Source organism: Crinia signifera, chromosome 2 (assembly GCF_055691185.1).
Source record: "Crinia signifera chromosome 2, ASM5569118v1, whole genome shotgun sequence".
NCBI lineage: Eukaryota > Metazoa > Chordata > Amphibia > Anura > Myobatrachidae > Crinia > Crinia signifera.
Window position 1 is genome coordinate 212,522,470 of NC_139218.1, and position 27,034 is coordinate 212,549,503.

General features: G+C 46.3%; 1 protein-coding gene across 1 annotated transcript in view; it reads right to left on the minus strand.

Annotated features, from left to right (window-relative positions):
• RIMS3 (regulating synaptic membrane exocytosis 3) overlaps positions 1 to 27,034 on the minus strand; it is a 130,862-nt gene that overhangs the window by 21,264 nt on the left and 82,564 nt on the right. Inside the window, exons 3-4 of the mRNA XM_083173672.1 lie at positions 17,697 to 17,838; positions 16,499 to 16,611 (exon numbers count right to left, since the gene is read on the minus strand). Coding sequence (XP_083029798.1) covers positions 16,499 to 16,611; positions 17,697 to 17,838 — 255 coding nt within the window. The remainder of the gene's footprint in view (positions 1 to 16,498; positions 16,612 to 17,696; positions 17,839 to 27,034) is intronic.

Here is a 27,034-nt window from a genome sequence, read left to right on the forward strand (position 1 = left end):
ATCAGCACCTGCTTTAAACAGATTCCATGAGGTACGGCAGTTCACATGGAAATCTGCTGAAAATGTCCCTCAAAAAAAGGCAGACAGCAAGGAGGAGACAAAGGCTATCAGTCCTACTCGACCTCTAGTAACTGTGAGGGTACAGCAACCTGGAATTGCTGGAATTCAGGAACACTGACGCTGCTGGCTAGCATGAAACACCAGGCAAGGACTATGAACTCCTGAGAACGAATCCTCTGGCAACGACCATGAAACCTCTGGCATCGAACATGTAGGTAAAACGCTTTTGGCAGGGAGGCACAAAATTTACATTTACGGCACTGTGTGCTCTACCTTTCATATTATTACCTTTCACTATTTTGTTAGACTTATTTGCATCTGTCTGCAGGTCATATTTTTCTGTCCAACCTTGTCTGAGAACATGATAATGCACAAACATCACCATCTTGGAGCTTGTTAGCTGATAGCATTCCTGCAGTTGGAGAGAATTGCAGAACTTACATTTCCCCTGTGAGAACTCCCACTGTTGCCAGATCAAAAACCAGCAATTCCTGGTGTACTCCAGGTGCGACAACCGGCATTGCTAGCATTTGATGTAGAAAGTTCTACTTCTGTCCTGACCCCTGCTCAGCTTACCTCTGTTCCTGCATGCAGGGCAGGCGGCAGGAGGGGGTCAAGGGGAACAAGTATGACGGGCCCCAGCAATCTCAAGGGCCCCAGAGCTTCCATGCCCCATCACGGCTGGCCTGTCAGTGACCCTCGCGGGCAGGCCGTCTACTGTGCACCATCTGTGTGTGGCTGAGTCTGACTGACACTGTGTGCCACTGCTGTCTACTGTGTATGCGCCCTGCCGTTCGGTGCTCAGAGCCATCTACTCTGTGTGTGCACATGGCCAGTGGCCGCAGGTGCACAGCCATACCCACCGCTGGCACTGTAGCCTCAGTCTCTGGCTCCTGTACTTTATAGCACATGTGCGGGTCCTCTGTTCCGTGCCTGCTTGTAGTGCTCGGTGTTCTTTTGTGAAAGTGACAGGCCAGCAGAAGGCAGCAGCCAGGAGCCAGGCCAACAGGACTGAGAACGAGAGTCTGCACCTGAAAGCAGGATATGGAGCAGCGAAAGGTTAAATGAGGCTCATACAGAAGAGGGTTGTGTGGATTTGGGATTAGGTGGGGGGCCCCAGAAATATAATTGTACAGGGCCCCAATATATATGTTGCCAGCCCTGCCTGCATGGTGGGGTTACCTCTCTGGGAAGCATTCCTACCACAGACTTTTTATAAGGCGCTTATTGAATTATCATGATTGACATTTACCTTAACTTAACTCTAAATTACCCCTAAAAATTAATCACACCGACACCTTATTCTAAAAATAATCACACGGACAACAACTGCATAAGTTAAAAGGTTAACAATATTTATTAAGTGGTATGACCCTATTGAAAGGGATGGCCAGGAAAGCGCTTGGAGACCAGCTAAGGTCAACAAATGTTAGCAATGGCAGCGACTACAACACCCCAACTTATAACCAGGGCGATTAACCTCCCCCATTGAATTTAAGGCACAGTCCGCACTGTGACGGTCTTACCGCCCCGCCTATGGCATGGCAAAACACTTCGAGAAAGTGGCCAACGTCCCCCTGCAGGGGCAGGACTCACTAGCCGTCCTTGCAGAGGGGGACAATACCGCACAGTGATCACCTGTACCTCAAAATTGACCGCTGGTCGAGAGCGCCTTCCCCCCAATTATTAATTCATTTCTGTAAAGCCAGTTAGCAATTGAAAAATCAAGGGAGGGAGGGTGGAAATCCAGACTCAAAGAGTAAGCAGCATCATCTGACTCTGCTTTATATACCCCTGCATAAGCTGCCACCCTTTTTCTACCTAATTGGCTGATCTAACTATCAATCACCTGCACTTTTATGGGTAATGAACTATTCACACAACTTTATTAGGACAATCACAAAAGTCACAGGCTCTTAAATGCCCTCATGCCTATACGGGATACGGTCATATTGTCTACAGCATTTAGGTCTACAAGTATTAGGTCTACACCAGAACCGGATTAACAATGGGCCGGATGGAGCTACAGCTCCAGACCCACTCTCCAAATAGGCCCATTTTGTAGCTGAAGGCCAAGGTTTTCCAACGAGCCCAGCCCCACGTTGCTAGCCCCCCGGGAACCGGAAATACCGCCATACAAAGCTGGAAGGTTTTCCCCATAGGATAACATGGGACTCGCTAATTCCAACCCCCACCCAGTTCCAACAGCTGCCAGTTCCCCCTCCGGCATAACAGAAGCTCAAACTCAAATCACTGGGCCTTCAATTTGATACCAGGCTGGTCCATATGGGTTCATTGGTTCTAGAGATATTGTACCAATTTTTTTCATTTATGAAATGTAATTTCATGGCTGTTCATGTTGTTTGAGGACAGTTTTCTCTGGAAACAAATGGCCCAGTTTCACGGGACCAAAATCATTCGAAGCCCACATGTAAATGGGTCAGTTGGTTCCGAAGATATAGCTGGTTGTTTAACCTCTCCCCCTCACACCAGAAAATGCAGGGACTAGGCTGGGTTAAAAAGGGGCCTGCATGATCCTGGGACCTTATTCCCGGGTAAGTCCCTGCATTTTCTGCTGTGAAAGGGGTTTTATTTCAAATAGCCGGAACCTGCAGTGCTCTGAATACAGCCGGGCAGCCCCCTGCTCGACTGTCAATGGCTGTCATTTCTACCCGGCAGGAGCTGTCCCCCCGTTACCACGAGCATGTATTCCCCCTTGGCAATGAGCATGTAATCCCACATGGCAATGAGCATGGAACGCCTGGCAATGAGCATGGAACCCCTGGCAATGAGCATGTAGGTAAGCAGCATTTATGTAGCATAATTTTTCATAGGAATTATGGTGTTTGGCAAAAAACATAATGGACATTATGGTGTGTGGTTTAACATGTAATGCGCATTATGGTGTAAATTTTGAATGCATTTAATGCACTTTGGTGCACAATGCCCCTGTTTATGAAGCATATTGTGCATTATTGCTTAATCTGTTTGGTATAGTGTGTATTTTGGCTCAATCCATGTGGCAAAATGTGAATTTTTCCTTAATCTGTGTGGCTGAAAGTGAATTTTGACTCAATCTGTGAGCCATAGTGTAAATTTTGGCTCAGTCGGTGTGAATTTTGGCTCATTCCATGTGGCATAATGTGTAAGAGGCAAGTACAGTATAAGGGGGTTACTATTGTGTTGCATGATTTGTATAAATGTTGTGGTAAACTTAGGAGACCACATAAAAGGTGCTGATAATGTTGTCTACCAAGTTTCGGCTTTCAGTATTTTTTTTATGACTGGATTGCTGTCTCACCCCGCAAGTATCTTAGGACTTTGGCATGCTGCGGGTGCACCTTTGGAGGGCACCCGCCAATATATCTCCCTGCATTTTTCCTATGCCCGTCCCTGCCTTTTCCAGACATATATAATTAATTGAAATTATTTACACAAATAGAGACACACCCATGAGCAGACCACCCAAACAGAACAGTGGTCACGCCCCCCACATTATTAGGTGCTGGCCACAACCACTATTATTGCGCATAATAGGCCCTTGATAATTTTCAGCTCCAGGTCCATTTAGACCTTAATCTGGCACTGGTCTACACCACTAGGTCGAAGTGCATTTAGGTCGACCTGCATTTAGGTCGACATGCATTTAGATTGACATGACTGAAGGTCTACATGACTTAGGTCGACAGGGTCATTAGGTCAACTTTTAAAGGGTCGACAGGGTCATTAGGTCGACATGGGGAAGGTCGACAGGCAAAAGGTTGACATGGGGACATTTGACTGTTTTATGAGTCGACATGTGCCGACAGGCGGTATTTCATGCCCTACCATCCATTAGGGCATGGTGGGAGAATAAAATAGTGTGCCGAGTGCAGCGAGGCACCGTGCCTGAATCATGGCGAGCGCAGCGAGCCATGCGAGGGGACGCGGCGCTATGTTGACTCTGTCGACACTTGAAAAAATGATAAAAAATGTATCTGATTAATTTGGTCCTCCGTGCGACCGATGTTTTGTGTCTGCGAGCAGAGGGCGGAGTCTGATGGATTTGCCATGCTGCGAATTTTGCAGCCTTGCGAGTCAATCAGAATAAGGCCCATAATGCCCATAATGCCCACAGTGGTGCCACTTATACATATTAGAGAACTAATGGGTGTAAATACACTCAGGTATAATAATATACTGTGCCGTGAGTGAGGAGGAAAGTTGTATTATTCTTTTATGATAACCTATTAAAAAATATATGGTTTAGATTCTTAATCCTTATGCTATACAGATAATCTAATATTCAACAAGAGGCATGAACAGCATTTTAAGCTCTAGAGTTCATGAAGCAAATTACTCACAATACTTTGAATGTATAGAAACACCTCTCCTCTGTACTCAATCTATCTCCTCTCTGCCTATGGTTCTCAGGGCGGAATAGACAGAATTACTGTAAATAAGAAGTGTGAATAACAACATAGCAGAACTTTCTAGATGGGAATGATCTCATTCCTCTGGGCCACAGCTTTGACTGTAAAACACTAACAAGGTAATTACGATTAGAGATGGCAATTGGTCCCAAAGGATAGGGGCAATTTGCAGCAGGAAGATTGTCTTACCAGAAATTACTCTCTGGAGAGAAGGCAGCTAGGCATGGGGAGATATCAGCAGAAATCCTCTAACAGATCAGCCCCTTATAGTAGAAAGCTTGATAATGATAGTGAACAGTTTAACCCACATATTTCAGCATTCATATTTAAATCTTATTCTATATTGCTATCTACCAGCTATTGCAATTTGTACCCATGGAATGATATCCACTTAATAGAATATGTATAAAAAAAAACTCTGAGATATGTTTTGTTTAAAACCCCCAAAAACAGACTCTGCATCAAAGAAGGGGGTGTAGTGCGGGAGCAGCACTGGCAGTGTAGTGTGATGTAGCGGGGGATAGGCTGCTGTGAGAGTGACTTTGTGGGGCCAGACAGAAAACAGCGGCAGGTTAGGGCTCCCATGGTCTGCCCCTTCTCCAGCTCAGTGTCCCCACCATTACTGATCCCATACCAGTGTCTCCCATCATGTCAACCGTGTTCCCTCCTCCCATCTCTTACTGTCCCCTTCTCATCCTGCCCAGCAACCCCCATTCAAAAAAGTGTCCCCGACATCCTGATCAGTGCCCCCCACCATCTCTGTGATTCCCCTAGCCCAGTGTCTCCCTTCTTCCCTCCACCAACTAGCCCATTTTCCACTTCTACCTGCCCCTCAGCAAGAACGTCCTCTGTTAGTCTAGTCATAGTGTCCCTCATCTTTGTTCCCTTCCTATCCATTCTTAAGCCTGCTCAAATATCACCCACTGTCTCTCCCCGTCATCCACTCCTATTACCCTGTGCCCTGCTGTCCCCCACTGCATCTACCTGTCACCCGCTGCTTCCCCAGGTAACCCTTTACCTGGCATCATTCCTGCCTCTCCCTTTCACTCAACCCCTCGCATCACCTACTGCTCCTCCCTCTCTTCCCCTGCCATGGTTCCCCCACTGTTTTTTTCCCAGATCCACCCCTGCAAGGGCACTAACAGTATAATAATGATACAGACAGGTGGGCACAGTTGCCTGGGGATAACATTTTAATTGTTCTAGGTTATGGGAGCTCTCACTTTTAAATAGTTGTTATTGTCTATTTATTAACATTTTATTTAAATAGTGCCAGCATAATATTTAGTGCTTTACAATTGGGAACTCACACAGTAAAAAATCAGAATGATTATTAACAGATAAAGAGGTACTGTTAAGATGGGAACACATTGCACAATATTATCCATGAACAATATCGTTAATGATTTCCATGAAATGGCTGGAACTCCCTGAACAATCAATATAATGCATACACATTAAACAATATTGCTATCGATATCGTTCAGTGGCCACATCCAGGAGTATGCTGTTGTTGACAATATTAATTCTGGATCTGAATGCATGTAAAGACAATAGAGGGGATCAATGACGACCCGCGTTAGCATGCATTATTAACGATACCGTGTAGGGCAGTATTGGAAAAATAGGTCCAGGAACTCCAGGTTTGGGTGTGGATCAATTAAATACAAAGAGAGAGAGGGAGAGAGAGAGAGATAGATGTATATGTAATGATGTGCCCGGTGCTGGGAGCGCTCTCCTGCTCCCAGCGCTGGAGCAACAGTGTGAGGGGGAGAGGGAGCGGGACCAAGCTCCAGACAGCGCTGGGATCAAGACACCGATCCCAGCGATGACAGTGCGGGCGGCGAAGCGGTGGTGGATGGAGCAGTGTTTTGAATTTGGCGCCAATTCGGCTGGCAGTTCAAAAAGCCGTTCGCGGCAGTTTGAATATCCCGCCGTTCGGGAGCCAATCATGGCTACCGAGTCGGCGGCGAATAGGAGACGGCCGCGGCGAGCCAATCAGTGCTCGCCGCGCCGTCCCCGCCCCCGGCGTCTGAGGTCAGATGCCGCCGGGAGGCGAACAGGAAGGCGGATCCCACGCCGGCGGAGCGCAGGAGCACCCCGGCTGAAGACAGAAGACGGCGCGGGACAAGGCTGCGGCAGACGCAGGAGGACGCCGGGATCAAGCAAGAAGACCTCCGGCGTCATCTGGCTGCTGAGAAGAAGAGGCGCCGCCGCTGGCCAGGACAGGCCAGTGGCAGAAGAAAGAAGATGGCTGCCACCCACGGAGAGGCCAGCGGGGGTGGAAAGCATCAGAGCTGAGGAAGCTCCCCCCCCCCGCGGCCTCTCCCAACACCAGGTAGGCGGCCCCAGGCCACCTACCCCTCCCTAGACCACTGAGTGATCGGGCGCTAGGCCCGTGGGCTTAGTCGGGCCCTTCCGGCATGTGGGCATTATAGTCGGGCCCTCTTGGCCCGTGGGTAGCTGATTGTTGGGCCCTCCTGGCCCTCGTATTTTGCTGGGCCCCTCCTCCCTGTGGCCCCTGTCCCGATAGGCCGGCATTAGGCCCATGGCCCAACTAGCCGGGCATTAGGCCCATAGCACGATAGCCGGGCATGAGGCCCGAGGCCCTGTAGGACAGGCTCTAGGCCTGGGGGCTATTGAGTCAGGCACTAGGCCTGTGGCCACTGACAGGCACTAGGCCTGAGCCGCCAGTTAGGAGTGATCGCAGTGTAAGGCCCTGGTGTAAGAGGCGGGTACTAGGCCCGCAAGTGATTAGTAAAAGAGCTCTAGGCCCCATATTGTGGTTTCAGGTGGGTGGTTGGGGTCAACAGGTAGACGTGCTCCGCGGCAGTCCCCTCGTGGTTCCCCAAGTAGCTAACTGGGACTGTTAGAGTGTGCATATGCTGGCCAACTCTAGGTAAGAAGGGAGTGTAACACCCAAGGCTAGGCAGAGATTGAAGGGACTGTTTGTTGGTGAAATCTGGTACCGTATTGTATGCTGTTTTCCGTGCAGGGCATCTCTGTAGAATTGTTAGTACTGTTAGTTTGTGTTGCACCACACACACATAGTTAGTTTGAGAGCTATGTGATGTAGTTACCCAGTTACGTGTCACACTAGTAAGCGTTAGGCCCTGCACTGTGTGTATATGTTGTCTCCTTACAGGAACCTGTAAGGGGCATTTCGGAGAAGGTACAAGAAAGGCGACGGTGAGTGTCATCTTGTCTGTGTATCCCTGTCTGTCTCCCCTTCCCCTATGTACCGGCTTAGGGACTTTACACGGACGTGTGAGTCCCCTTTCTAAACACCTGGGTGGCTGAGGCTCCGGCCAATGATGACCATTCACCCAGCCGGTGAAGGTCACGGCCACCCATAACCCCCTCCACCTTCGGCTCCCTGTGAGTTGACGGTGGAGCCTTCTTAACCACCCTTTTGTTCCTGACAGTATGGCGAGGAACACCGGGAGAGGAATTACGTCGGGAAGAAGATCCATCGTGTCCGGGTGCCGGAGAATTCCAGGACCGTGATTTGGCACGGCCTGAAGGTGAGAGGGTGCGGCGCCAGGTCCGACGACACCTGCACGGCAGCAGGCACCACACCGCACTGCCCCAACACCCATCTCACATATATATTGTATTTAGAAACAAAAGGCACTCACTGGTGAATTTAAAATAAAAATGATGTTATGGACAGTACATTTTGGCCCAGAACAGGTTCAGGAACTGCAGTTCCTGATGATGTTATATTTAATAAGAGGTTCAGAAACAGAGTTCCTGCTGAATATTGCACTGGTGTAGGGCCTGATTCAGAGCCCGAAGCAGCTCTGCAAAGTTGTTAAGGTGCCCATACACTAGTAAGATTTATCTTCAGATCTGGCTGGTTGGAACAAAAACATGGTTATGGATGAGTGACAGTTTGTCAGTTTTCCAGCATTTCCAAGCAAATGGTCAACTGTCATTTGCTCTCATCCATAACCATGTTTTTGTTCCAACCAGCCAGATCTGAAGATAAATCTGCGTGTGTATGGCCACCTTTAGTAGAAAGCCGCCGCCCAGACAGAAACAAAACCGTACCCGTGTCAGTTTGTAAGAAAATTGTGAATAGACGCTATTCGCTATCCACTCACAAATCCATATACCATTCACGAGCCAGTGAATGATTTACCAGTTTATGTAAATGTGAGTAATTCTGACCCTTCCACAACTCTGTGACTCAGACAGGTTGATCGAGGCAGTCAACCTCTGGACAAATTGCATTTAGGATCCATACGCAATTTCTGTCACTATTTGGGCTTGTGTATGCGTGACATGTACGGTACACCTGCACAGTCATTCAGTAACCGATAAATCTGCTTTATCTGATTTGCTGGGTCACTAATTAGCCCAACTGCATACAGACTGGATCATTAAAAACAGGACCTGTTGAGATGTATATATCCCAACTTTCCCGGTTTTATAGGTACAATCTGCTGCGACGGAAGCATGGCCACACCCGAAAAAGGAGAAGCGATGATTGCTGGGTCCTCCAATTCTGCCGCCCCCATCCCCCCCCCCCCCCCCCCATGCATCTCGCAGGATGGACAGCAGGACAGTGTTCAGCTATGACAAAATCATAAATAAATTGCTGTTAATACATAAAAAAGAATTTTAGAACAAGGGCTATATAGCAAAGGTTGGATGCAACAAGCTCTGAAAAACAAACTTTTGGCCTGACTGAACTATTACATTGCCATATTATTTATTATTTTTATCACTGTGAATAGTTGTGATAACATATGTTAATTACTGCAGGAAAATGGAAGTTAATGATAATCTGTAGACATCTAAAATTCACCAGTGTTATCAAGCTACAAGTGCATTCCCACTCATGACCACAAGGGGGCTGTATAGTACTGTAAGATATAGTTATACAGTATTAATGCTTCAGTCAGCGGCAGTGTTGGGAAGGAATCTAGTCTATCATACACAATAGAGTAGTACTGCAGTACTCATATTGCAGTGATATTAAAAATACATATGTTATAAAAAAAAAAACACAGAGGAAATACAATTTATTCCTCTATGCATACAGTTGTAGCTTTCTCTATATATTTATATGATAGTAACACATTATGATGAGTGTGGGAGAGAACAGAATAATACTCCATGAATAAAAGCTGCAAATTTACCAAAGCTTATAAAATTGGAAAGAGGTGATGATGCATAGCAACCAATCAGATTCTGCCTATCATTTCTCTATTGCATCCTACAAAATGATAGACCAGGGTTGCCGACTCTCCCGGAATGGCCAGGAGTCTCCCGAAAATCCCTCCCCTCCGCGCCCCGCAATCCTCGGGTATCAGAGGAGGGGGCGGAGCAAAAATGACACAATCGCGTCATTTAGCCCTGCCCCCTCCTCGGAGATACGTGAATTCAGCAGTTTGTCATCATGGGGGCGGGGCTTAGTGACGTCATACTTAAGCCCGCCCCCTGAGCGGCTGCTGGAACTCTCCTCCATTGGAGAAGCCCGGAGAGGAGAATTATAAAGTCGGCAACAATGTGACAGACATAATCTGATTGGTTGCTTTGGGCCCAACTGTCCCACAGCTGTCTCTATTGCCTACGCAGTTTTTGCCTTTCTGGGCATGGTAAGACCTAAAGCCAAAAGTATAACTTAATATATAACTTAATATAAAGACAAAAAAGAACTAACTGTAACATAGCACATTATATAGGGCACAGTTTAACTTAGTGTTCTTTGAAATACAGCACAACTACAGACTGGAAATGACACAGAAATATAGCAGACTGCAGAGCAGGAGAGCTGCATGTACAGCAGGGAGCTACTGTACATCACTTTCCCAGCAATGACATCATAGGAGAGTTAATTAACTAATATAACAGCATTATAGGTGAGGAGACGATCAGAAGCAAGTAGTGGTGATCAGAGACGGGCAAACTGATTCATTTCATCCTGGAAGTCTGGCAAACATGGCCGTGTCTGATCTTTGTGACTGTGAATTTTACATACGGATTCCCACTGCATTTGATACATTAATGTGCAGTGCTGCAGTGCTGCGTGGCTGATTTATCTGCTCTGTTTTTTCTACCAATATCTAGAGGCCATACATAGGTCCGTTTTGGGACGATTTCAACTTAATCTGACAAATCGGGCCCTTATATCAGGTGAAATCGACCCATGTGTATCAGATCAAATCAGATCCTGTAGAACATACAGTAAGTGCAGCACAAATCAGATCATCAGCAGCACATCGCCGCAATGTATTGTATCTGATTCCTTTTGAACTCCGCCGGTACCTTCCAGGAGTTTATTTACACTTTATGGCATGTCAAAAAAGACCTAGTCAGAAGTAGCCCTCCTGGTGAGCTGCTGGGGGAGCTCAAGGGAAAACAGGTCCAACTTCTGCCTAAGACAAGTCGGACCTGTGTTACAATTATTTTTTTTTAACCCTGTTGTACTTTGGAATATTTTAATTTTATTAGTATTTAAGATGTTGAATAACTGCATGCTCATACTCAGAATTTGTATGTCTGTATAAAACATTTAAAATAAATACTGTATATATTCAGTGACAGAGTTTACCTATGGGTGGCATGACTGCAACCATATAAAATCCACCAATCAGCTCAGTGTCAGTGAAGCCAGATGCAGTCCTGTTTGAAGTCCTACCTGTCACTCACAGAAACTACAATCAGTCCCAATGGGAGGTGTTCCCTCCCTCTGCTTCTGACAGTCCAGGCTGCAATTAGCATAGAGCTGACTTCCTTCTTTATGTGTTTGGAGGGACAAGTCCTGGTATAGGATCTACCTGTGTCTGGTCTTATATGTCCTGATATAGCTTCTACCCAGGGCCGGCGCTACCCACTCAGCAGAGGATGCAAAGCAGGTAGGCGCCGTGCAGGAGAGGCGCTGTCCCTGCTGTGCATCCTCTGCTGTCCTCCGTGCCTGCCGGCTGCTGCTGCGCCTGTCACACTTCATCACACTTCATCACAGGCAGCAGCGACGGAGGCACAGAGATCCCTCCTCATCAGCTGGTCATCGGGAGGGTCCGAAAGGGGGCGGAGCTACACGGGCAGAGGGGGCGTGGCTACATGGACCAGAAGGGGCGGAGCTACAAGGGAGCAAGGCTGACTGAAGACACCAGGAAACAGCAGAGGATGAGCTGCCAGTGCCACCATTGTAAAGTGTGAGTGTACTAATGTCGGCAACTGATGTGGGCACGTGTGTAGGCAGCACTACTAATGTCAGCAACTGGTGTGGGCACATGTGTAGGCAGCACTACTAATGTTGGCAACTGGTGTGGGCACATGTGTAGGCAGCGCTACTAATGTCGGCAACTGGTGTGGGCACGTATATAGGCAGCGCTGCTAATGTCGGCAACTGGTGTGGGCACATGTGTATGCAGCGCTACTAATGTCAGCAACTGGTGTGGGCACGTTTGTAGGCAGCACTACTAATGTCGGCAACTGGTGTGGGCACATGTGTAGGCAGCACTACTAATGTCGGCAACTGGTGTGGGCACGTGTGTAGGCAGCACTACTAATGTCAGCAACTGGTGTGGGCATGTGTATAGGCAGCACTACTAATGTCGGCAACTGGTGTGGGCATGTGTACAGGCAGCGCTGTTAATGTCAGCAACTGGTGTGGGCACGTCTATATGCAGCGCTACTAATGTCGGCAACTGGTGTGGGCACGTGTGTAGGCAGCGGTACTACTGTCGGCAACTGGTGTGGGCACATGTAGAGGCAGCACTACTAATGTCGGCAACTGGTGTGGGCACGTGTGTAGGCAGCAGTACTACTGTCGGCAACTGGTGTGGGCACGTGTAGAGGCAGCACTACTAATGTCGGCAACTGGTGTGGGCACGTGTAGGGGCAGCACTACTAATGTCGGCAACTGGTGTGGGCACGTGTAGAGGCAGCACTACTAATGTCAGCAACTGGTGTAGGCATGTGTACAGGCAGCGCTACTAATTTCGGCAACTGGTGTGGGCATATGGTTACACAGTGCTACTACTGTCGGCAACTGGTGTGGGCACTACGTATAAGCAGAGGTACTACTTTTAGGCAACTGGTGTGGGCATGTGTATAAGCAGAGCAACTACTTTTGGCAACTGGTGTGGGTGTTATGTATAAGCAGAGGTACTACTGTCAGCATCTGGAGTGGGTATATGGTTACGCAGCGCTACTACTGACGGCAACTGGTGTGGGCACTACGTGTAAGCAGAGCAACTACTTTTCACAACTGGTGTGGGTGTTATGAATAAGCAACGCTACAAATGTGGGCATATGCAGGAGTACTCGGGGCATTATGTGTAGCATAATGTGTGTCAATATCATATGGGCATTATAGTGCATGGCATATTATGTAAGGGGAATTACAGTGTGTGGCATAATGTGTAATGGGCATTATGGTGTTCTGCATATTGTGCAAGGGGCATCATGATGTGTGGCATTACGAATAATGTGCATTACTGTGTGTGGTTACTATAATGTGCTTTGGGTTTTGAGGTGTGAAGCATAATGTGTTAAGGGGATTATGGTGTTATTGGTACTTTTATGTGACCACGCCAATTCCCCATGAAGCCACGCTTCTACAATTTTGCGCGCACCTTCGGCGCGCACTGTCCCTATATCTTCGCACATGGCACCAAAATGGCTAGTTACGGCACTGGTGAATAAGATTGTGCTACTGTGTAGTGTAATTTGGAGTCGGAGCATTATTGTGTGGCCACACCCCTCCCTTTGTAAAGTTTGGGTTGGCGCAAATTTATAGTTTGCAGGAGGGCGCCGAACCCCCTAGCACCGGCCCTGCTTCTACCCATTTCTAATGGCACGTGTCGTGGTATAGCTTCTACCCGTGTCTGGTGGTATGTGTTGGGACATAGCTTCCACCTTTGCTTGGTGGGATCCACAAAAAATTCCATCAACTGATGTGTTTAATTGGTGGTAGCAAATGTTAGGGTATAGCTACTGGATCTTTCCTCAGTGGTTTAGGATGTCTCTCAGACTTTAATTCGTACATCACTTTAGCTATTGTTCCTACTTAAATATCAACATTCTGATTTATTATAAAATGTGGCGCGCCTCAAAAATGTTACATTTCTTATTACAGCATATTGCTGCAATAAGGATTTTTGAATGTGAACAAAAACGTAGCCCATAAACTGTGCAGGCATGGCTATCCAGCTGCACATCTGCAATACAAAAATATCACAATTGAAAATGTGAATGGCTCCAGCCTAGGGTGGCCAATCCCGGGATTGGGATCGTCAGGATCCCGGGATTTGGCCCCCAAAACACTGGGATTGGTGCATCCAATAAATACTGCCGAAGATAGGGTGTCATTATAGAGGGAGGCGGCGAGGTTCGGGCAGGACATGAGGGCGATTGGGGCGAGAAGAGGACACAGCGTGTTTGAGAAGGCAGCAAGATCAAGTGTGTTGACGTTATGCCGTGAGACAATGCGCTTGGGAGGGGGGTGGGAGAGGGGGGAGCAGTGAGGGAGAAGGAGATGAGGTGATGGTCAGAAAGAGGAAAAGCAGAGATAGTGTAGTCAGTAAGGGAACAAGAGCGAGAGAAGACGAGATCGAGGGAGTGTCCTTGGATGTGGGTGGGAGAGGTAGTCCACTGAGATAGGCCAAGTGAGGAGCAGAGAGAGAGGAGTTTGGAGGTGCCAGGATCAGCGGGGTTATCCAAGGGGATGTTAAAGTCACCAAGAATGACAGATGGCAGGTCAGAGAAGAGGAAGTGTGGAAGCCAGGCGGCGAAGTTGTCAAGAAATTGGGAGATGGCCAGGGGGGCGGTAGATTGCAGCGACACGGAGGTGGTAGGGGTAGTATAGACGGATAGAGTGAGACTCAAAGGAGGAGAAAAGGAGGTGGGGGTGCGCGGGCGAGTGGTCAGGATAGGTATGGGATGGGAGGGGGGAGGAGCAATTGGAGAAAGTGAAGTTGAGAGATTAACAGCCATGAGGAACCGAAGGTGAGAGGGTAGGTTAGTGAAAGCAGACAGAGGGATTTGGGAGGACAGGCAGCGTCTGTAGTAGATTTCCGAGGATGTGGTAGAAAACAGAGTGAGAGAGAAGGTAACAGGAAAGGAACTACTGTCAGAGAGGAGACAAGTGGGTAAAATCAGGTTGATTGAGTAATCCAATTAAGTATGAAACAACAAGTGAGAGGATGAAGGGAACAGAGAAGGTCAGGAGTGAGGCAAATGTGAGCAGGCGTGAAGAGGGAAACAGGGTGCGATAAATGTGTGGCAAAGATAAGAGAAAATAATAGTCAATGAGTAAAATGAAATACAATGTTGGAAAAAATATAGATAAAATGAATTAAATGTCAAAATTGAGCAACAGGTTAAAGTAGGATAGAGAGAAGATGAATATATCACAATAAAATAGAATATGAAAATTTAGACTGTGTTCAAACTCACCTTTTCAGTATTCTAAATCACCTGCTTCAGTTTCCAACTCACAAGTCACTTAAGTAATCAAGCTTCACTTTAGTAAGCAAGCTTCCCTCTCAATGAGCAAGGCTTACGGAGAACTCTCTCCTGCCTGCTCCTGTCTTGGACATGTTGGCTGGCTCCTGGAGACACCTGGCTCCTTGCTCCCTGAGACCACTCCCGGCTCCATGCCCACCCTTCTGGCGACCCAGCAACCGGAAACATCAGCATGCCCAGCCACCCACCGGACTTCATGTAAGTAAACATGCGGGGCATTGGTTTTTTTTTTATTGAACATTTTTCATTTTTTGGGATTGAAAAAATGCCACGGAATTGGCTTCCCTACTCCAGCCCACTGGAGAGGGATTGCAAAATCCCTTCCTGGAAAGGCTGGCCCCATTGAAGATAGTGAGCTAAAGTCATCCAAAACTATGTTAGCCGATGCATGCAAATCACTGTCAATGTGTGCACATAGACACACTATCAGGACACAATCAGCTGTACCATCAGACACTGCACCTGCCTGTGACAGGCACAGAATGTCCGAGTGACCATTGCCGCCGATGTAAGTGCAACTGTGTGTTTAGATGCAGCCACTCACATCAACATACCTGCAACATGCTCCAAGTGTTAGCCCCCTCCCATTCAACACCTAGGAACACCCATTGAATTGCATGAATCACCATAAAGGGGGAAATTTACTAAAGGAAATTTGTAAAAAAAAAATAGGTGTATTTGTATCCAGAAATACACTCATTTTTGGACATTTACTATCCCGAAAATACGGCAATTCGTATTCGTATTGATGTGCTATCAATACGAATACAAATTGCCGTATTTTCGGGATAGTAAATGTCAAAAATAAGTGTATTTCTGGATACTAATACACCTATTTTTTACAAATTTTCTTTAGCAAATTTCCCCCATAATTTCAATCTGCATCTCCTTGTGGTCATAGGCATGTGCACATTGAGTGTTAGGGTGCACATTGAGTGTTAGGGTGCACAGACACACCCTAATGCTGTGCACACCCATATGAACAACTGCTTCTAGCAATACCAGCAATACCTTTTCACATAGACTTTTGCTTTTTAAAATGCAGCCCTGATTGGCTGAGCTATGCGTCTCCATGGACATGTAAATGTACTACAGCTATGACTTCTGCAATTTTGCTCTCAAATAGAATGTAAGTTCATGCATCTGCTCAGTCTGTAAACTGATTACAGCAACTACTAATTATTATTTAGAGGTGCTTTCAGTGTGCAGCCATCTTTCCAGTAGTATTTTCGAGAAGTTGCTACACCCACAGAATATAGCAAAGGTGCTGGTACAGTGCCATAGTGCTTGCTATCATCTGTTATGATGCTTTCTGTATTTCACTCAAAGATGGAGCCACTTGCACATTACAGATGGGAGCAACAACTTCACAAAATCCATGGGGTCTGTTCTGGGCAGCTGTAACTCAAAGGCCAGTGAACACCTCACAGTATGCACCTATTATAAATATGTCAATGAACATATGTATCTGGAAACTGTAAAGTTCATAACATGAAAACATTTTTTGCGACATAGAAATATTTATTACAGAATGTTCTACTCACCCATAGGAGGCGTAGCAAGGGTCTGTCTCCCAACAATCTGTGCTGGACCAAGTCCATCCAAAAAATTACTAAACTGACTCTCTGCTCCTAGTCGGGTTGTGGGGAAGATAAATCTGCAAATACAAAAATAGACATAGTGTATAGAGCAGTGGTTCCCAAAGTGTGTTCCACCCTAGGGTGCTTTGGGGGACTTGTAAAATTCAAAATTCATGTCGTCCTTGCCATTGTTGACCTAATGCTTGTGTTGACCTTCCCACCCTGTTGAGCTTAGCCATGTGGACCTATTTCATGCGCCAACTTAAGCCATGTTGACCTTCAGCGGTAGAACCAATGCATGTGGACCTAATATGGGTCGAACTAATGACCGTATACCATACTTAATACAGGTAACCACTGTTGGTCTTCTAAGATGCCACCTCCATGTTTTCACTTGAGGAGTTGAAAGTGGGTCTTGGTGACAGTGTAAAGTTTGGTTGGGGTGGGGGCAGTAGTTGAAGTTTTGCCTAAGGTGCCAAGAACCTTTACATCGGCCATGCTAACGGTTGCCCCCACCTTTGAAAGTATAATACCATTTTGTAATGTATAGTAGCTTATGGAACAAAGGGGTAAGACAAAGATTTCTGGAAGTTTAATTAGTAGCTGTGAGCTCTCTTGCCAGGAACCAACACAACCCATTTGGGTGTGCTTTGGATTTATTATGGAAAACCATATATCTTATGTGCAGCAGGTCTGATGCCATGATCCGATCTGAAGCGCATGGGACCACGCATCAGATCGGATCAGATGTCAAACACATACGATTTTGGGCCGATTTCACCTGATTTATCGGCCTAAATGGCCAAAATTTAGTGAAATTGGCTGAAAATCGCATAGTGTATGGGGGCCTTAAGAGAAGTCTTTGGTGAAGATGTGCGCTTGCCTGCAATCTTTTGTCCAGAACGGACAAAAGATTTCAAGACTAATGCAGATCGTTATTGTGTGTGTGGGCACCTTAAGGCTTCTCAGTACTCTAGGCTGTTTTTATTATTAAATACTTGCAGAAAACCTAAATGTAGAGAGAGAAAAAATACAGCAAGGAGAAAAAAAAAAAAAAATGAGACATTCTGGGATTAAATGGGGATTGTATTATGCAGAAAGTATTGTTTGTAGCAAATAAAGGAACATATAAAAAATTTGAAAAAAGAAGTCGGTGACCTACGTGCCATCAGAACTGTTGCTATTTGTGCTGCCATCTGTGGATTCCCGACTTCCTTGCCTTGTCACCCGATTCCTCATCTCCACGGCAATACCGGTCTCTGTGCTGCGCCGAATATTACTGCGTAGTTTCTTTGTGGTACCATCTGTGAGTATCAAGAAAATGTTGTTTAATGGTAGCCCAGAGTAAAAATGCAGAGCACATAATTACACAAAATACATTCAGAATTGTACAACAGCAGTCTCTAATATCCTTGATAACCTACATACAAGGAATAAAAACATACTGTACATTATATTGTTAATGAGTAAAGCATGATATGGTTTGAATCGAGTATAACTGTGGCAGTTTATTGTTTCTAAACCTATGCCAACAACATGTTGTTATATGTGTACCCTAAACTAGATAACTATTCCAAAGACCCTCAGCCAACCATTAACCATAAATCTTAATCATTAACTAATCTGCAACCTGCTCCAACTAGAAGAACTGGAGGCAGTAGTGGCATATCCGTAACGGGTGCAGGGGATGCAACCGCTATAGGGTATGGTTTCTTGGGGGGCCCAAAGCCCAGCAGGCAATTCCCTGTACCCTCTTGTAGAAAGCACACAAAACACTGCCTTATTTCATAGTTGATATAAAGCAATTTATGCAACTTATGCAAACAGTACTTACAATACTTGAATGAATGTTGGTCCTGGCCTGATACTAATCACAGTGACTGACAGTTTACACTGACTGGTCAGAGCTATCTTAATGTATAGGCACAATGAGTAGCTGCCCAGCACCCCACAATTCTATAGGCCATTGAGCAGAGACAGGTGATGGTCACACAATCAGAGCCTTGAAGCAAAATTCCCAGCCTGCATCAAGACAGTAAATGGCTATCAGCATGCCCCGTGTGTATGCCCCATTACATATTTTCTGGCTCTGATTTTGCAAGTATTTGTTGACATTCCTATAAACAGAATTGTTCAGCAAGCATTCGTCAGGAGGTATCTGACCTATTGCCTGAGCCTGACTAACTTCCTGAATCATTACTATAGAGCAGGCATGTCCAAACTATGGCCCTCCAGCTGTTGTGAAACTACAAGTCCCATCATGCCTTGCCACAGTTTTGGTATTAGGAAATGCTAAAACTATGGCAAGGCATGCTGGGATGTGTAGTTTCAGAACAGCTGGAGGGCCATATTTCGGACATGCCTGCTATTGAGTAAGCTGTACGGTAAATATTGTCTGCTTTTGCACGTAGCACATAAATAGGAATTGGTACATCTGTCAGACCAGACTTAGGTCTACAGTCATTAGCTCGACCCCGGAAGGTCGACTGGCCCCAAGGTCGACAGGGTTGAAGGTCGACATGTCTCAAGGTCAACATGACTTAAGGTCGACATGGTTTTAGGTCGACAGTCATTAGGTCGACATGAGTTTTTCACTGATTTTTGACCCGAATGTAGACACAGTCGACATGGACACAGTTGGAGTTGAACCGCAGCCCCTCGCATTGCTCGCGATGCTTCGGGCACGGTGCCTCGCTGCGCTCGGCACACTATTTTATTCTCCCACCACGCCCTAGTGGATGGTAGGGCATGAAATACCGCCTGTCGGCACATGTCGGCTCAAAAAACAGAGAAAAACTCATGTCGACCTAATGACTGTCGACCTAAAACCAAGTCGACCTTGGCCCATTTCTATTCGCTGATTTGCGAGCCCTGAAACTGCAGTTGTATTTAGAAAAAGTTTCTCAATGTGACTGCAGTCTAATAACTGGTTGGGGGCAGCAACGCAGCATTTTTCCGGTGGGCCACAGTGTCTCCGTGAACTCATACGCAGCTGCTGCCACCTTAAACATGGTAGTGCAGTGTCTGGCATTGCAGCTGTGCTGCTTAGCCAGGGGGCTACCCTTAATATATGAGCACTTTGCTACACAGAAAAAAGTGCACATAACAGCGATGCGATTGCAGGAGTTTGCAATCACATCGTGGGAAGGGACCCGGCATGCGGGATGACCTTACTGTGTGCTGGGTGACTACCGACAGCAGTTCGCAAATCTGTAACTGAAGCTGATTTAAGCCAATGGAATAGTAACCATGACAAAGGACACAACAAAATCAAGTGTATTTTTGGTAACTTTTTTTCAAAGTAAAAACTAACGTCTGTTTTATTTATTTGTTTTTTATTAATATTTCTTATGTTAAAAAGAGACACTTATTTGGGACTTCGGTTCTCGGAGAGATCTGCAAAGTGCATTCAGAATGCTGTAGGGATACAGAATGCTAACACATCATGGATATCAATATAGCCAAGCCCATCCCCCCATACAGATACTCAGGAAAATGATGGTGGCTGCTGCAACTCTCGGGATTAGGAAACTGAACATCGTGATTCGAACATAGTTCAATTTCCCCTTTATAATTCACAAAAAAAGACATTTACTTAAATAGTAGAATGAAAGATGACAAAGTAAGTAGAGCACAATAATGAAAATGGGCCTGATCACAGAGGCAGAAACAACCTCTGGTCATAGCGGGGTTATAAATAATGCACAATATTACAAATACCCAGAAATGGAAAGACATGCATACATCGTGAGTATCATACCACATATTATTACATGTCATCAGGTTTAAATACTGTATTATACAGTACATGTATATTCAGTATTATATATATATACATACATACATAAAGATATATTTTTTATGGACCCCAATAGAAAAACACAATAAAACCCTTTCAGCAACTGGGGATTGCTTCAACTGGTAGCTCACAGGGCAAGAAGGTTAGGCCACATGCCATCCTTATTTTGGAGCAATCAGGGGCGTAACAATGGCCCTGCAGTCCAAACTGTGGCTTGGGGGAGTCAGTACCGGAGGACGGGGGGGGGGGGGGGCGCAGGGTCTCTACAGATTACATGTGGTCTGGGCATCCACATCGATCAGCTGAAATTGCAACTCGAAAAATGGCAGCCGCCTTGGAGGAGACAGATGTTAAAGGTCCTACCGATCCTCTAGCGTCTGTCAGAGGAGCGCAGCGTGCACAGTGTTAGCCAGAAGTGCCAGATACTGGGAAACGCTTGCAGGCCTACAAGCGAGAAACCCCTGGCAATGAGCATGTAACTCCTTACAACAAGCAAGAAACCCCTGTCAACACGCATGTAACCCCTGACAATGAGCAAGTAACCCCAGGCAATTAGCATGTAACCCGGGCAACAAACATGAAATCCCTGACAATGACCAAGAAACCCCAGGTAACGAGCATGAAAACCCTGGCAATGACCAAGAAACCCTTGGCATCGAGCATGTATCCCAAGGCAATAAGCATGTTAATCCTGGCAACGAGCAAGAAACCCCTGGCAATGAGCATCTATAGCCTGGTAAATATCATGTAACCCCTGACAACAAGCATTAAAACCTTGGTAAAAATAAAAAATATTAATGTATAGGTGCCAGAAACTTTTTTGGCAAGGGGGCACATCATGTCTAGTTACCTCACTGGAAGGCATAGCAGTACCTAGAAGTTTGCAAATAGATGAGGCAATAAATATGGATTCATTCCTCTATTATGTAACATAACAACAACACATGTTTTGCAAAATGTGTTGTTGTTATTTAACTGCTAAGAAATGTTTCCCTGCAGGGAGCATTGAGGAGGATGAAGGGGAGATCATCATCCTCAATGAGGACACACAGCAATAGCATTCAGAAAGAGATAGTCTGTCACTCTCTGTAACCAGATCAGTAAAACCTCAAGTCCAAACTCTCAGAGGCAGGGAATTTACATATACAGTAAGTGTAAGAAGAAAGAAAGACACTCTGCAAACATTATAAGGCTATTCAAAGATATGCAGCAGCAGCAGCTGAAAGTACACCAGCAAAAAAAAAAAAATTGATTCTGGAGCCAAGAACGACAGAATCTTCAGTTCCTGCAAAAGCTTCTGTATAGCAGTATATAAGCACATGAATAGCCTTATACTAGGCACATACAGTATAAATGTACTGGCTTTACTGTGAACAGTGCATATTTTAGCTCTCTAACAGCCAGCGTGAAGGAACTAGAGGAAGCAATTAGACTATAAGGATTTTATCTTAAGGGCACAATTGCTATATATTTTTTGTTCACCTGTATGCAGGGCTATTTTTCAGCAGGCTCCAGCAGGAACTGAGGCCCTTATTCTAGTTCACTCTTTCTGTCAAAATATTTCTTAGATGGACAAAACCATGTGCACTGCAGGTGAGGCAGGTGTTACTTGTGCATAGATAATTAGATTTGGGTGGGGTTTTACACCTGCCTCACCTGCAATGCACATGGTTTTGTCCATCTAATGCTATGTACACACGGGGTAATATGATTGCTGGGGATATATTGCTAGCAATATATCCCCAGCAATCATATTGCTCAGTGTCTCCTTTTCATCAGCGATGAAAAGGAGACACTGCTACGGGGCGGAGGGGGAGCGCAGCAGCAGCAGACGCTGCTGCTGTCACTTTGATGGAAGGAGGGAGGGAGCAGCGGCACGGGGCTGGGGAGATCAACGCTGATCTCCCCGGCGCTGACCTCCCGGCACAGCGATCGCCGGGGAAAGCCGCTAGTCGCAGGAGCATGCTCCTGCGACCAGCGACCATAAGGCAGTGCACACGGGAGCGCGCAGCTGGCGATTTATCGCCAGCTGGGCTCCAAATCACTGGCAATATGGTCGCTCAGCGACCATATTCCCAGCGATTTTACATGAAATTGCACCCGTGTGTACTCACCTTAAGAAATATTTTGTCAGAAAGAGTGAACTAGAATAATGGCCTCAGTTCCTGCTGGAGCCTACTGAAAAATAGCCCTGCCTGTATGCACGTTTGGTATTGTGAACATGTGAATGAGGAAATTGCTAGTCGGCTGTTTATTATTAATCTCCAATGAACTGCAATAAAACTTCTAGGCAGACTTCATGGTTGTACAACAATCTTACCAGTATTATGTATCTAGCTTCTATATACCATATTATTTTATACTGCTTTCACATTGCAGAAATGGGTAATGACACGGTATTCTTAAATGGGACTTTAAAACGGGTCAGAGCCTTGAGACCTTTCACATTGCAGGTGAAAATCGTTTTAAAAATCATTGGTACTCTTTACTTAGTGCGGCGCCCGTCGCGGGCATCGCGGGTACATTAATGTATGGCCGCGACGCGACCGACGCGATGCCCGCGATTTCCCATTGAAACCAATGTTAAACAGGGAAATCGTGTCGGTCGCGTCGCGGCCGGCCATAAATGCACCCGCGATGCCCGCGACGCGATGCTCACGATTTCCCATAGGGAACAATGTTAAAAGTCGCGATGGACCCGATTTTAGTGTTAAATGGCTCAATCCACCCGATTTGGCCATAGGAATCAATGTTAAATGGGCCACAGAGCCCATTAACCCTTAAATGTCCCCCCAAATTTTTAACGCCACCCCACGATCCACGCCAACCCGAAGCGTGGCGAGCGCAGCGAGCCCGCGAGGGGCGGCGGTACGCGTCCTCCGACCTTTTCATGCCCTACTATCCACGTCGGCGTGGTGTGAGAATATAATAGTGTGGCGAGCGCAGCGAGCCACCGAGCCCGAAGCGTGGCGAGCGCAGCGAGCCCCGCGAGGGGACGCGGATACCTTCACAGTTATACGCGTCCCCTTGCGGGCTTCACAGGTGTCCGTGGCGACCCGGACACCTGTGAAGCCCGCGAGGGGACGCGTCTACCTGTGAAGGTATCCGCGTCCCCTCGCGGGGCTCGCTGCGCTCGCCACGCTTCGGGCTCGGTGGCTCGCTGCGCTCGCCACACTATTATATTCTCACACCACGCCGACGTGGATAGTAGGGCATGAAAAGGCCGGAGGACGCGTACCGCCGCCCCTCGCGGGCTCGCTGCGCTCGCCACGCTTCGGGTTGGCGTGGATCGTGGGGTGGCGTTAAAAATTTGGGGGGACATTTAAGGGTTCATTGGCCCTATTTGGGCTGTGTGGCCCATTTTACATTGATTTATATGCCAAAATCGGGTCCATTGAGGCATTTAAGTGTAAAATCGCGGTCAATCAGGCTTTTTAACATTGTTCCCTATGGGAAAATCGCGGTGATCGCGGTCATCGCGGCCATCCAATTTTACCCGCGATGCCCGTGATTACCGCGATCACCGCGATTTTTACCCGCGATGACCACGATTTTGATCGGTGGCGCCGTTCTAGGTAAAGAGTACCAAATCATTTAATACCATTCAAACATTCAACCCGTTTAACCCCAAGGGACACGTTTCAAGCCATTGAAATAGAGCTGTTCAAACTGCCAAAAAAACGGCTTTAAAACGTGTAGGACTCTGCTTTTTAACCGTGTTGAAATACCGGTTAACTTTAACCGGTAAATCAACTCTGGCACTTTCACATTGCAGCCTTAAACGTTTTAAAATGGGGGAAAAAAACGGCAATATACCGTTTTAAAAGTGCGATGTGAAAGGGGTATTACTTTCATTCACACACAAACCACTGTTTTACTATGGGATTTATTTATCTGTGTTTTCATGTGTGGTGGAAAATTGGCAAAGACTGCACTCAGGTGGGGTAAAATTGTGACACTATGGGGTTTATTTACTAAGATGGGAGTTCTAGTGAAGATGTGATGTTGCTATAGGCAACCAATCAGATTCTATCTATTATCTTCTAGAAGGTGCTAAATAAATAAGTAGAATCTGATTGGTTGCTGTGGACAACATCCCATCTTCAACAGAACTCCCATCTTAGTAAATAAACCCTTATGTGGGTATTAGCTGGTAAACAAAATAGGGTACTGAACAATGACATCACTAACTTTTTGATACAGCATGAATCAACACGTGCTCCAAAGGCATATGGTTTCAAAAGAAGGAGTGGCCACTAAGGGGGGTGGTTTTGTTGAATGGTGTGGCTTAGTGTCTCGACACCCATTTTTGTCACTCCAGGGTCAGGGAGATGTGGGCTACCCTTGTAGACTGCTGTGGCTGCAATGCCTGTTCCTACACAGTGGCAGGATAGGGTATGCCGCACATAGTGTTACGCAGTGGCGTAACTATAAATTTAGCTCCCCCCCTGCCAAAAATGTTTGTGGCACCCACCCCTTTTTTGGTAAGACAAAGAAAAATAATTAATAATTATATATATATATATATATATATATATATATATATATATATATATATATATGGTGAAAGGAAGCACTTAAGGACTTGAGTACGGGTGAAAAAAAGTCACCTCTCCGTTGTCACCTATCACTCCTGCACCTCCATGTCCATCTGTCTCTGCTGCACTTCTCTATCCATGTCACCTCTCACTCCATCCTAATCTCCACCTCTCTGTCCCCGCCGCCCCTCCATCTTCCCTGCACCTCTCACTTCCTTCAACCCCGCACCTCTCTGTCCCCCTGTGTGTCCCCCCCCCCCTCCCCTGCACCTCTCACTTCTTCCATCCCTGCACCTCTGTCCCCCTCTGCACCTCTCCTTCCACATACCTCCCAACAGTCCCGATTACAGCGGGACAGTCCCGATTATCAGGGCCTGTCCCGCTGTCCCTCCCGCGGCCGGCAGTGTCCCGCGGTGAGGGGGGTTGTTGGGAGTCCCCCCTGTCGGCTGCTAAGCAGCCGGGAATAAACAATGTGCGCATGTGCACAGCGTCTATTCCCAAAGCCAGGGGGCTGGGGGCATGGCTAGAGGCTCATAGAGCCTCTGGGTCATGCCCCCATAGCTGCAAAATGGGGGCGTGGCCTCGCAGGAGAGCTGCGAGTATAGGCCACGCCCCGGGAATTAGGCCACTGCCCCCCCCCCCCCCCCGAAATTTTCGCCGCGCAGCAGCTACGTCCCGCCTCGGGGACATCAGAAGTTGGGAGATATGCTTCCACTGGGGTGACCAACTCATCCCTTTAATCCGGGACACATATTAATTACACAGGTTCTGTGGCTGGCTTTCACCTGGTTTTAAACTGCCACACCTCAAGACTCCATTTCACCTGGTTTTAAAAGGGCAGCTTCAAATGTGGACATTGTGTTCATTTCCAGTATGTGAGAACTGGCACGCATTTTGTAGATCCTGCTACCTCTCGACAATATGAGATCAAGTACCATCTGGATTGCGATAGTCGCTATATTGTATATGCCATCATATGCCCTTGCTCCTTGATTTATATTGGAAAAACTGTCCGCACTCTAAAAGAAAGAGTTGCCATGCACCGTTCCTCAATAAAAAAAAGCCTATGGACTGCTAGAGCCATCCACTCCACCAGTAGCCAAACATTTTGCATTATCTAATCATCTGCCAAAGGACTTCAGCTTCATCCCCATCGATCATGTTCCACCACTCCGTAGAGGTGGTGATCGTGGAAAATTATTATTGCAAAAAGAGAGTTATTGGATACATCGGTTGAACTGTATTGCACCCGCTGGTTTAAATGAAGACCTTTCTTTCCATTGCTTCCTATAATTGTGTTCCCCTTTATAAATGTGTCCTTTTTTGGACGAGTTTTTTTTCCAGTCTATGGGCGGTAATCAATGAGCCTGATTCGCCATGTTTTTATGGCGAATTTGTGCTGTTTGGTGAATTTTTTACAAAAACGGTGAATCACCCTATTCAATGAGCAGATGGCGAATACATTTCAAGGTTTTTTTCGCCATTAACCCCTTCCCGACGCAGCATGTTTTTGCCTTCCTGACAGAGGCCTTTTTTTCAAATCTGACATGTATCACTTAAGTGGGGATAACTTTTTTTTGCTTTTACTTATCCCAGTGATTTTGAGATTTTTTTCCCGTGACACATTGTACTTTAAATTAGTGGTAAATTTTGGTCGATACAATTTTTTTTTTTGTGTGTGAAAAATACCAAAATGTCGTAAAAAAATGGAACATTTTGCTATTTGCAAAATGTTACATTTTCTGCTTGTGAGACAAATAATCATACCACTCAAAATAGTTCATAACTAACAAAGACCATATCTATACTTTATTAAAAAATCATTATTTTAACCTCCTTTAATTTTTTTGGACACTAGGGGGCAGCAGCGTCTAATTTTTACACAACACGCAGTTTAACGCTGTTTTTGGCTGTTCATGTTTGAACAGCCAATCACAGCGATCGCCCATGACGGGGGGCATAGCTGCCCCCCCTGGGCAATGAGGGAGGATGTCTGCTGTCAGGGACAGCAGACATCATCCCTCTGTCACCGCGTCTCTGGACACGGTGGCACTTTAAAGTCATGACGTATATATACGTCATGTGTCGGGAAGTACATCCCGGCCATGACGTATATATACGTCAAATGTCGGGAAGGGGTTAATCACCGAGTAGCAATCGCTA